Source organism: Choristoneura fumiferana, chromosome 8, assembly GCF_025370935.1.
Source record: "Choristoneura fumiferana chromosome 8, NRCan_CFum_1, whole genome shotgun sequence".
Taxonomy (NCBI): Eukaryota; Metazoa; Arthropoda; class Insecta; order Lepidoptera; family Tortricidae; genus Choristoneura; species Choristoneura fumiferana.
Window position 1 is genome coordinate 17,358,387 of NC_133479.1, and position 11,944 is coordinate 17,370,330.

General features: G+C 39.2%; 1 protein-coding gene across 1 annotated transcript; it reads left to right on the forward strand.

The window, feature by feature from the left end:
• The first annotated feature begins 9 nt into the window (after positions 1–9).
• On the forward strand, positions 10–6,280 carry LOC141430551 (uncharacterized). Its single transcript, XM_074091301.1, has 7 exons — positions 10–116; positions 202–346; positions 3,240–3,381; positions 3,546–4,936; positions 5,006–5,219; positions 5,393–5,618; positions 6,135–6,280. The coding sequence occupies exons 2-7, from the start codon at positions 210–212 to the stop codon at positions 6,278–6,280; spliced, it is 2,256 nt and encodes a 751-aa protein (XP_073947402.1). The 5' UTR covers positions 10–116; positions 202–209.
• Positions 6,281–11,944: the final 5,664 nt, after the last annotated feature.

Consider the following 11,944-nt stretch of genomic DNA (forward strand, 5'->3'; position numbering starts at 1 on the left):
CAAAAACGGAACGTTTAATTCAGCATTTGATAGATAGAGACAGGATAGGCAGACAGAATCTTTGATTTCGATTAAATTTTTTCGTGATTTTATTCGTGTTGTCGTTTGTCGTCCAGGTAAAATTTGAATCTGAAATTCCGCATTTAATTATCCATTCAATTTAAAGTGTTTTAATTCGCTGAATTGTTGTATATTGGTCAGTTTCAGTAATGATGTCCGGGTATTATGATCAGCACCATCGGTGGGAGCCTCTTGCTGAATTTCATTTCAACTTCGACAGCGATGACGACGAGCTTTTCAACGAGGATAACTACATCTACTGCTTGTGCAGCAGAGTTTGTATCAGGTATGTCGCTTGCTTTGTAATTTTCCCCTGTTCTTCACTTCAACACTTATCACTCAAATAAAACAACTGTTCATTACAATCTGCATCCCTGAAAGATAACAAAACAATGTTGTGACAGGATACATTCTCTCTGAATTTTACTGCTGGCAGTGTTGGCTTACAGTACAGCTCTCATCATCTCTTGACCTTTACCTGTGCGTTTGTGGAGAAGTTTGCATTGTTTTAACATTCGGCTGATGACCCACCATAGAGCATTCTCACAGTATGTTTCATGTTTCATCTTAAAGTGCAATACATTCACAGTAATGACCATGTAAATTGTGTGAAAGTTTCCACAGTGGGTCACTGTTCAGTTGGTTCGAAGAAAAGATGGGGACTTTGTTTGGCTAAGATAACTTTGCTATAAATTACCATGCTTCTGACTTATTCTCGTAAATGCAAATCTTTATTGTACCAATATTGTAAATATGAAAGTAACTGTTTGCCTGCTACTCTCTGTGCCAATGAAATTTGGTATGAAAATTGCTTGAGACTGAGAAGGACAGAGTAGTTTTTATCCAGGAAAATTGCATAGTTCCCATGGAATTGTGAATCTACAAATGTTTTTTTTGTAACAAGCGTAACTAGTATCAAATAAGAAATAATGATCTAGAGATAATATGTATACACATTAGTGACTAAGTATCATAAAGTTCTATGTTATTTGAACAGATCCAATTGTTTGAAATATTAGCAAGGGTTATAAAAAATATTGTCATATCAAAAACTTTGCTATAACTCCCTTACAATGTTATTATTATGCTCTACTAGCCTTAAACCGCGGCTTCACCCGCATGAGAATTAGCTTAATGCGTCTTAACTAAACTGTTGCATACCATACCTATGTATTACTTATGCCTATGCAAATTTAAAATATAAAATGACAACAGTTTACTTACACAATTGTTACCATGGCAATGCAATAAATAAATGTCTAAATTCAAATTCGAATTCAAAATTGTTTATTGCATGTCACATTAGGCGTTAGGATGGAAAACTACAAACTAGGTATACATGTCTGTCTAGAACTCTAGACAGGCCTACTATCTAACTTAATATAACAGCCTAAAAAGGTTACAATAACAATTTGAAAGGACAATGTTCGCTTACACAACGCCATCTATTGATTGCAAACAAAGTTAACACATCATCTTGCGGTATGTCACCGTTATTGGACAGCGCCCTCAATTCTTGTTTAAACTTAAAATATTATCCCACGGGAACGCATTGCCGGGATATCAAGTATCCCATGTCTCAATTCAGATCTTTGTTTATCTGTACTCCAAGTTTCATGTAAATCCATTCAGCCGTTATTGCATGATTCAGGAACAAACATCCAAACATCTTCACAAACTTTCATTTTTTTTTTTTTTTTTTTAATGGCTTTCACCCTTGCTTTTTTAGCAAGATGTATTTTGCCAATGTCGATGTAGAGACATTACACACATGAGGAGACTTTCACATTTATAATATTAGTAGGATATTACCCCAGGTACCCTCTCATTTAATTTGATGATTAAATTAGTAAACAAATCACCAGTTAATAAATTATACTCTCAGACAGACTACTGAGCTTTTTTTTTAGCTTTATTTACCTTTATTTTTTGAAAAAAAAAAAAACACCTCAATCTTTTTGTAATAATAATGAACAGATGGTATTTTTCTGGCGTTTAGCGTTGCATTGGTATATTAAAGAATTACAATAAAAAGCACTGCATGATTGCTCTTTCTTGATTTTAAAAGTTTTGACAATAGTTTATGTAAGCTATGGATTCCTAAATGTTTTCCACTTTTTATCTTCGTTTTTAACCTCCGACGCAAAAAGAGGGGTGTTATAAGTTTGACCGCTATGTGTGTCTGTCTGTGGCACCTTAGCTCTTAAACGGTGGACCCATTTGAATGTGGCTTTTTTATTTGAAAGCAGGTTTTCTAGCGATGGTTCTTAGACGTTTTATCAAAATCGGTTCAGCCGTTTTTGAGATATTGAACTTTGAAGTGACAAAATCGGGGATTTCCAACTTTTTGTTGGTTAGGTTATTTTTTTAGCATTAGAAAGAATGTAAGCGATCTTGACGTGTCTTTTTATTGAAAAACACTTTTGTAAAATAAATCACAGTAAATATGTAACAATTTATCAAAGACATTGAACTGCTCGAGAATGTTCAACGCAGTTTTACCAAAATACCGAGACAATTAAGGAACAAGTCATATGAGGAAAGACTGCAGATGCTAAAGCTTACAACTTTAAAGGAACGCAGACAGCGTGGCGATTTAATAGAGACCTACAAAATCCTTACCGGGTATTACGACCTGCAGGAGTTCCATGACTTGTTTAATCTTAGCAACAACACACGTCTGCGCGGCCACCAATTTAAGCTATCTACTGAACGATCGCACAACAATCCTCGTAAACATTTCTTGTGTAACAGAGTGGTCAAGACATGGAACAAACTACCAGAACATGTAGTCTCAGCACTGAATGTGAACCAATTTAAGAACCGGCTCGACCAACATATTAACAATACAAAGAATACTTACCAAGGAACAGCTAGATACAGGCACCTATCAGTTGCTTGCAACTGCCTGCCTGATAATTTATATAATAATAATAATAATAATAATTAGCAAGGACATTATGATCATTTACATGCTTTTGGTATCTTTGGTATAGTTGCTGTTTTTTTTTAAAACGTTTTTCAATAATAAGACTCCTCAACATTGTTTACCCTTTTTATAATGCTAAAAAAAACGAAGTATAGTTTAGTCAAATTGAAATTATTTAGGTATTGTGCTTATGACTATTATTAATTAAAAACAATTGCCCACAATCCCATTTTTTATTATTATTTAACAGAGATGGTGTCAGAAGAAATATTGAGAAAGAAGAAGGCAGCGAAAGTGATGTAGAGGTGCTTCAAGACTCGCAATCTCAAGAGTGGGAAGATGAGTCTCATGTTCATTTCTCATTGGACACCTCTTATAAAGTGAAATGTGAGGTAAGAAACAACTTAGCCCATCAATAAGTAATAAGATGCAAAACATCAGTAAACAAAAGTGACCCTAAGAACTCTGCCTTTAGTGTGTGGAGGTAAATTTATTTTTTGGTGGTAAATACTTGTAATACTTAAATAATTCATTTTGCATTTGCATATAATTGCAGAAAGATGAAGGAGCCAGCTGTTATTGCAGTGCATCTCACACAGACAACTATTGCTCGACTGACGAGCATGATCCAGCACAAATCCATGGAAACCTGTCCCACGCACTGCAGCCTAGCGACAGCGGGGCAGATCTCACCTACCCTGACTGCCATTCTGATTTCACCAACCACTATAAGTTAGAAAAAATGGATCAAGATTTCCCTCAGACGGAGATAGATGAAAACTATCAATCTGAAACCAGTTGGGACAAATTTTGGGCAGTGAATGGTGAACGCCTCATTTGGGCATCTTGGATTAAAAAATACAGTGACTATATTAACCCCAATTATTTGGATGAGAATAATGAACTGTCAATAGATGAACGCAATATACCCAAACAACATTCCGCTGACGCTATATTTGAAAAAGAAAATGATAGGTTCAAGAAAAACGTTAATGAAGAAGAAAGTATGAGAGATCGCAAGTTTTCGTATGATTCTAAAGTCAATCCGTATAAAAAGAAGAAATCAAATCAGCAAGTGATGGAAAAGAATGATAAAAATAATGATGGGAATAAAGATGAAGCTTGGCTGCCAATACGTAGAATGAGATCATGCTCAGAGCATGATAGAATGCTCAGTCCGAGAACTATAGCTGGTACAGATTCTATGACTAATGTAACCAAAATTACACTATCTAGTTACGACGTCACGTCCAGCCATGTTACGTCAGAATCAAGCCCAACAGATGACTACAGTGTATCTTCATCTACCTCAGAGGATCAATCTAATGATCAGACAAGAATCGCAAACATTGATGACAATCAGGATCAACCACTGTCAGAAGAATTAGACACTGAACAATACTGGCAGTTTCTGTGGAAGAAACACTTTGGGGAGCAATATGCATTTCATTATGCAAATTACATTGAATCTCAGAATATGCAAGATCAGGATGTGCCAGAAATTGTAGAAATGATTCCAGAAAAGAAAATAGAGGAAAAACTACTTGATGTAGAATGTGAGAACAGTGAAGGCAATTCTCAAGAGATGCCATCTGTTATAGAAGTGCAAGCTCAAGTCGACAAAATAAACCTTGATGATAATAAGGTTAACAAGACTAGGAAAAAGAACAAGAATGCTAATTCCAGGTATATTGGCTCTGTTGGTGTGTTACTGCAGAGTTTACTTAAAGAAGAGCAAAAGAAAAGTGAATCAAATAAAAATGAAGTTGTTGATACAGCAGAAGGAAATAACAAAAGCCAAAGTGAGCCTGTCAACTTAGAATCTGACATAGTTGATGGTCCATTAGAACTTCCCAATGCACAGCAAAATAGTAGTTTCAATGCCTACAATTCCAACGATGACGGGAACGATCCACCTGAAGAAAAGGCAGTTTCTTTAAAAAGAAGGTAAGCAATTTGGCGTGCACAATGATTTTTTCTACATGATGTTTTAATATTGTTTCTCTTTGTTTCCAGCCATGAAATTGATGACGAGGAAGAGGATTCGTCAGAAATAATTAAGGACACATTTGAAACGATGGGTTTCTGCGTAAATTCTAGCCGAATGCCGAAAGGACAACTCGTGTATAAGAAGCGCGTTGCACGACTTCGTCCGCCGCGGAACAAGAGGTTTGGAATACCCCGAAAAACATATTTCGATGATGATGGCAATCCTCATGAGATTGATCAGGTAAGAGCATAGTATATGAACGATTAAATATTTATGAATGTCTCAAGACTTCTAAACCAAGTCCATATACTCACCTAGCCAGGTAGCCAGCTTAGCGTACCAACATTAATTAATAAAGCTGCTACGATCCCCCTGAAAAATGAGTCTAAAACTTATAATTTACAAAATTTCAGGCTCAAGAATCTCACGATGAGCGTGAAATGCAGACAGACGATGACTGTCCTGCTGTAAAGTCGGATAACGAGAATGAACCAAAAGATTTTGATGTACCGAACGGAGTATTAGAACAAGAGGCAGATGTGGCCGCAATAGCGGCGTCCGTGGCCTTACCACCAGACCCGGACGACCAAGAGGACGAGCAAATAAAGAATACGCAAGATGCTGTGGTAGATACTTCAGGTAAGGTTAAGAAGGTTGTATAAGTAAGCTATTGAATAGTTACAAGACAACATTAGTGGAGTCTGACAATCTTTTAGACACTTATAACCAGAGAAATTCTATTGAAATTGAGTTTAAATTGCTGTATGACTTGGATTTGAGCAACACCAGGGGGATTGCAGATGCGTTGCCAACCTAGAGGCCTAAGATGGGATACCTCAAGTGCCAGTAATTTCACCGGCTGTCTTACTCTCCACGCCAAAACACAACAGTGCAAGCACTGCTGCTTCACGGCAGGATTAGCGAACATTTGGTGGTAGCAATCCGGGCGGACCTTGCACAAGGTCCATACTACCTGCAATACACAAATTGCAGCCTTTTACATTTGAATATGGTCTTAAGCGCAACTTAGGTGCAATTGTTCAACCCATGCTAACCATTCTACTTTATGCAGGTTTATTATTACAATTAATATTGATAGTATCCGTTACAAATCCAATGTTTACCGAACAAATCAGAAAAACTATTGTTTTGCAGTGGCAAATTCGGAATCAACGAAACGCAGGAGGCGTCAGAAGAGGCACGCGAAAGCAGACGACGTCACAGACATGCCTATAGAGCTGCAGGGCGAGCCCAAAATGATGAAGTACTGGAAGAAGCGACACTCGCTGTTCCACAGGTGAGTTTGGCAGATTCGAACAGGGCCGACCTTACCCATCTAGGCGCCCTTTTAGATACAAGCGACAAGACTGTAATGTGTTTGTTACACATAGAATACTCATACTGCTTCGAGATGAGTCTATATAAAAGTAAATACACTTAGCACAACACATAGGTAGAATACTCGCACTCCTACGAGATTAGTCTATTAAATTAAGCATGTAATAATTTAATTTAATAGTTTCAATTTGTATCGATTTTAATGTGTGTACACCTGAAAAGGTAGGGTTTGGTGAAACTATATCTGTAATTAACTGTAACCTGAATTGGGTTATTCCCACGTTACCTCTAATTTGATATCAGTGGTAACCCTGATAACTAATGGGACCATCTGTTACCACTGAACTAATTGGTGGTAACAACTAAGTTTTTTTTTCCCAGTAGTTACCATCAATTTTTTTAGTGGGTATGAGATGGGGAAAAAATCCAATTAGTTACCACCACGCCGAAACACAACAGTGCAAGCACTGCTGCTTCACGGCAGGATTAGCGAGCAAGATGGTGGTAGCAATCCGGGCGGACCTTGCACAAGGTCCTACCACCTGCATTTATAAGTATAAATCCAATAAAAAAAAAAAAAAATATAGTTTAACCCCCTTATTAGGGATTGCTCCCGGGAATTCCCGGTACTGAAATTCCCGGGAAATTTCATCGCCCTCAGTACCGGGAAACGAAACTCATTTCCCGGGAATTCCGGTACTACAAAAATATATGATGATGATGATGTGATCCTGTTATCCCTCACTAGGGACATAGGGCTCGTAGAAGAGTTTTCCATTTGGCTCGATCTTGCGCGGCTTCTTCCAGCTCTTCCCAGCCGAGACCAATTGAGCCAGCCTCCTTCTCAACTGATCGCCTCCACGTGGTCCGAGGACGTCCTGGCCGTCTTCTGCCAGTAGATTGCCAACGGAGACCCTGCTTGGGCAGGTGATCATTCGACCCTCGAAGCGTGTGTCCAATCCATCGCCATTTCCTTGTCATAACTTCTCGGCTTACTGGCTTCTGGTCAGTCATTTGCCACAGTCTTGCATTTGAGATAGTTCGAGCCCAAAAAAATCCAAGGATACGCCTCAGGCATTTGTTAACAAACACCTGCAAACGATCGGTGATATCCTTCCTTACGAACCATGTCTCGCATCCGTACAATAGGACTGACTTGACGTTGGAGTTAAACACTCTGATCTTAGTGCGTCGAGTTATTACGGTGGATGTCCACACAGGTTTGAGTTGCGCGTACGCCGCCCGCGCCTTGTTGATGCGCGCCTCAACATCGCTATCCGTTCCCCCGGTCGGGTCGACCACACTTCCTAGATATGCGAATTGGCCAACTTGCTCAACGGCCCCGCCGTTAATGTATATCGGCACCGCATCCGAGGTGTTAAGCCGCATGTCCTTCGTCTTCTCACAGTTTATGCGCAAGCCCTCTCTTGCAGCGTATTCGGAGAGGTCGTTGGTCTTGGATTGCATACGCTCTCGTGATGTTGCGAATAAACAAAGATCATCTGCGAAGTCTATGTCTTCGAGGCCCCCCTCATCTACCCAAGGCAATCCTCTCCTCTCTAAACTTGTTACCTTGCGCATCACGTCATCCAAGACAATGAGGAAAAGCAATGGCGACAACAAACAACCCTGCTTCACACCCGCCGTGACCGGTACCTGGTCTGACAATTGTCCCTTATGCATGACTCGGCAAGAGGAGCCCGTATAAAGATTTTGGATAATTTTTATGATTTTAACTGGTATACCCCTTCTTTTTAGCGCATGCCAAATACTTGTCCACTTGACCCTGTCGAACGCGTTTTCGAAGTCTACGAACAAAGTGAAAAGTTCACTACGCATTTCATTGCACTGCTCCAAAAATCATGCGTAAAACGTTGATTTGATCAATGCAAGACCGCCCTGCTCTAAATCCACCCTGTTCGCCCCTCAGCGTACAATCGACAGCACTCGTCATTCTGTGTAGCAGTATCTTGCAGAGAACCTTGGAGACCATAGGCAGTAGGTTTATCCCTCTCCAATTTGAGCACTGGGACAAGTCCCCTTTTTTGGACAGCTTAATTAGTATGCCTTCTTTCCAATGTATAATACAAAAATATATAATAATTTTAATATTTTTAACCTTTATCAAGCTGCAAATGCTGTAAATCCACACGATGTTTTTTTGGATTTGAGGCGAGAGATATTTTACATCTTTCCGTCGCCCCTTGTGTGCAGATGAATACTCCGTTCGGTGTCACCGAAAGCTGTTTGTACCCAATATTAGTGCGAAATATATTTCGAACAGGGTAGGAGCCAGAACGCAGCCCTGACGCACACCTCTGCGAACATCAAACGGCTCCGATGTGTTGCCGTTGTAATCTACAACGCCCTTTATGCCTTCGTGAAATGACTTTACCACCAGGCTTAGAAGTTTTGGCGGACACCCAATGCTCTCGAGCGCAGAATAAACCTTCCCTGCTTACTGTATCGAACGCTTTGTTGAGGTCAACGAAAGCGACGTAGAGAGGGGTGTTCTGCTCCCTACACTTCTCCTGTAACTGAAGAAGTATAAAGATCATATCTACTGTGGATCGCTGGGAGCGAATACCACACTGCGCCTCAGGATAGATGCGCTCTGCAAGCTTTTGGATTTTACACAAAACTACTCGACCAAAAAGTTTACCAACTATGCTTAAAAAGGCAATACCGCGGTAGCAGTTGCAGTCGCCGCGGTCACCTTTCCTTTTGTATAAGGTGACGGAGTTAGCGTCGCATATGTCCTGAGGTACTTCCTTCCTCCCAGCATTTACACAGAAGATTGTGCATGATTGGTCTGATGCACTGGAGTTTAATTACTCCGGCTTGGGTGCCGTCACCGCCAGGACTCTTTCCGCACTTGAGCTGATTGACAGTAGCTCTATAGACGGCAGGTCGTCTAACTCTGTCCATTTGTCCAGTTTGAGCATGCTTTGCACTGCTTCCTGATGCAGGAATACAGGCTGAGAGAAGAGATCTACATAATGCTCGACCCAGCGGTCCCGTTGTTTTTGACTGTCTGTAATAACAGAGCCATCCGCGTCTTTAAGAGGGGCTGTCGTTTTAATGACCAAAGCCAAGGGCCAAGAACCCGCTTGATACCTTCATAAACACCGCTAATATTTCCCTTATCTGCACAAAATTGAATGGTGCGACCGAGATTAGACCAGTACTGGTATTGGCAAAGTACCGCACACTTCGCTGGAGGACTGCTTTGCTATTGCGAAGCGCTATTCCGGTATCGGGATTGGGTTGGGATGCATAAGTAAGGTCGCGCTTTGAGTCAAGCAAGGGTTGAAGATGCTCAATAATTGAATTACAGAGGGAGGGTAATTTCAGTGATTCATATTTTATTTATTAAACTTCTATAAAACTATTTCCTACGTTTTATTTAACGCATAACAAGCATTTAACACATTTTTCCTCTAGTACCGAAAGTATCGAATTTCCCGGTATTTCCCGGTACTGGAGTAGATCCAGTACCGGGAAATAGAAATTCGGTTTCAGTACCGGTACTGCAATCCCTACCCTTATTCATAAAAAAACCTTAATTGAGGTTTGATCGATCTGTTATTTAGCAGACTGATTAAGCTTAATAGACGGTTGTCAAGAAGTATCCTACTAATATTATAAATGTGAAAGTTTGTGAGTGAGTGAGTATGTTTGTTACTTATTCACGCTGAAACGGCTGGGACGGATTTGGATGAAATTTGGCGAAAAGTTAGTTTATAACCAGGATTAAAACATAGGATACTTTTTATCCCGATATTCCCACGGGATAGGGATAAAATCTCGAAATAATAACCGCTAGGCTTAGAGTCATAAAATTTGGTATGTAGGTAGTTGGACGTCTGGAATAACACATAAGCGACTTTTTGACCTGATATTTCCTCGGGATACCTAGGGATAAAATCTCGAAATAAAAACCACTGGGCTTAGAGCCATGAAATTTAGTATATAGGTAGCTGGACCTCTGGAATAACACATAGGCTACCTTTTATCCGATATTCCACGGGATAGGGATAAAATCTCGAAATAATAATCGCTGGGCTTAGAGTTATGTAATTGGTATGTAGGTAGCTGGACGTCTAAAATAACACATAAACGTCTTTTTGAACCGATATTCCACGGGATACCTAGGATAAAATCTTGAAATAACAACCACTGGGCTTAGAGCCATGAAATTTAGTATCTAGGTAGCTGGACCTCTAGAATAACACATAGGCTACTTTTTATCCAGATATTTCCACGGGATAGGGATAAATCTTGAAATAATAACCGCTGGGCTTAGAGTCATGAAACTTGGTATGTAGGTAGCTGAACGTCTAGAATAACACATAAGCGACTTTTTGACCGATATTCCCACGGGATTCTTAGGGATAAAATCTCGGAATAAACAACCACAGGGCTTACAACCATGTAATTTGGCAAGTAGGTAGCTGGACCTCTGGAATAACACATAGACTATTTTTTATTCCGATATTCCCACGGGATAGGGATAAAATCTTGAAATAATAACCACTGAGTTTAGAGTCATGAAATTTGGTTATAGGTAGCTGGATGTCTAGAAAAACACATAGACGATTTTTTGACACGATATTCCCACGGGATACCTAGGGATAAAATGTCGAAATAACAACCGCTGGGCTTAGAAGCATGAAATTTGGTATGTAGGTAGCCGACGTCTGGAATAACACATACGCTACTTTTTAATGGATAGTTTTGTAACTAAGGACCCATATATCCCTGTAATATTATTATTATTACTTTGTATTTATTTCTTCAATTGCATACTGTAGTTTTTTAAGTATTTTATTTGTAATTATTTTATTTGAAAAAATGACTTTCTGCCAAGTTTCTTGCGGCACATTCTTCTTGGCAATGATGGTCTTTCCGAAAGCGCTGGTAGTTTAAAAATGACGTGTAAAAGTAAAGTGCCCATTGCGGCCTATTTACTGAATAAATGATTTGAATTTGAATTTGAATTTTGAATTTGGATAGGGAAAAAAAATTGAATTTCAGCACTGGGTTTAGGGTCTTTTGTACAGTCATTCACAACACAACCTCAATGAAGACCACGATATAAATTTTGGAAATTTCCAGGGGAATTTTGTAAAATCCCGAAAGTTGAATTGCAACTACCAGACCGAATAGTTTACGCGTGCGAAGCGCGGGTAAAAGCTAGTGATTCATAAACGCTTGCTAGCAGTCTGCTAGTTGTTGAGCTGGCTGATAGACGGATTAGACGCGTTATGTTGGCCACCTTGACAAAATCAAAGACAAAAAATGGCCTAATCGATAATTAATAAAAAAAAATTGACAGCAGTGACAGCAAATTAGCACGAAAAAAAAAATAAAAAGCGAGATGTTTGTTTTCCCGCCATTTCCGATTCGCATGTTTATGTTGTGCAAAAGCCATAATTATGTTAATCATCCTAATTTTTTTTCATATTTATTGTTAACTTATTGTTGCTAATTTAGAGGATTTTTAATACAAAATTCCTGAAAAATAAATTTTCCAGTTTTTTTTTTTAAATCTTTGCGTAGCCCTGCCTTCACTATAAATATCTTCGGTATGTTTTTTGCTTCTTGTCAAAGTCAGCTGTTCAAAA

Coding starts and splice junctions, on each gene's coding strand:
- LOC141430551 (XM_074091301.1), top strand. CDS start 210: ATGATGTCCGGGTATTATGATCAGCACCATCGGTGGGAGCCTCTTGCT. Junction 5,220..5,392: donor ATCCTCATGAGATTGATCAG/GTAAGAGCATAG, acceptor ACAAAATTTCAG/GCTCAAGAATCTCACGATGA. Junction 5,619..6,134: donor TGCTGTGGTAGATACTTCAG/GTAAGGTTAAGA, acceptor ATTGTTTTGCAG/TGGCAAATTCGGAATCAACG.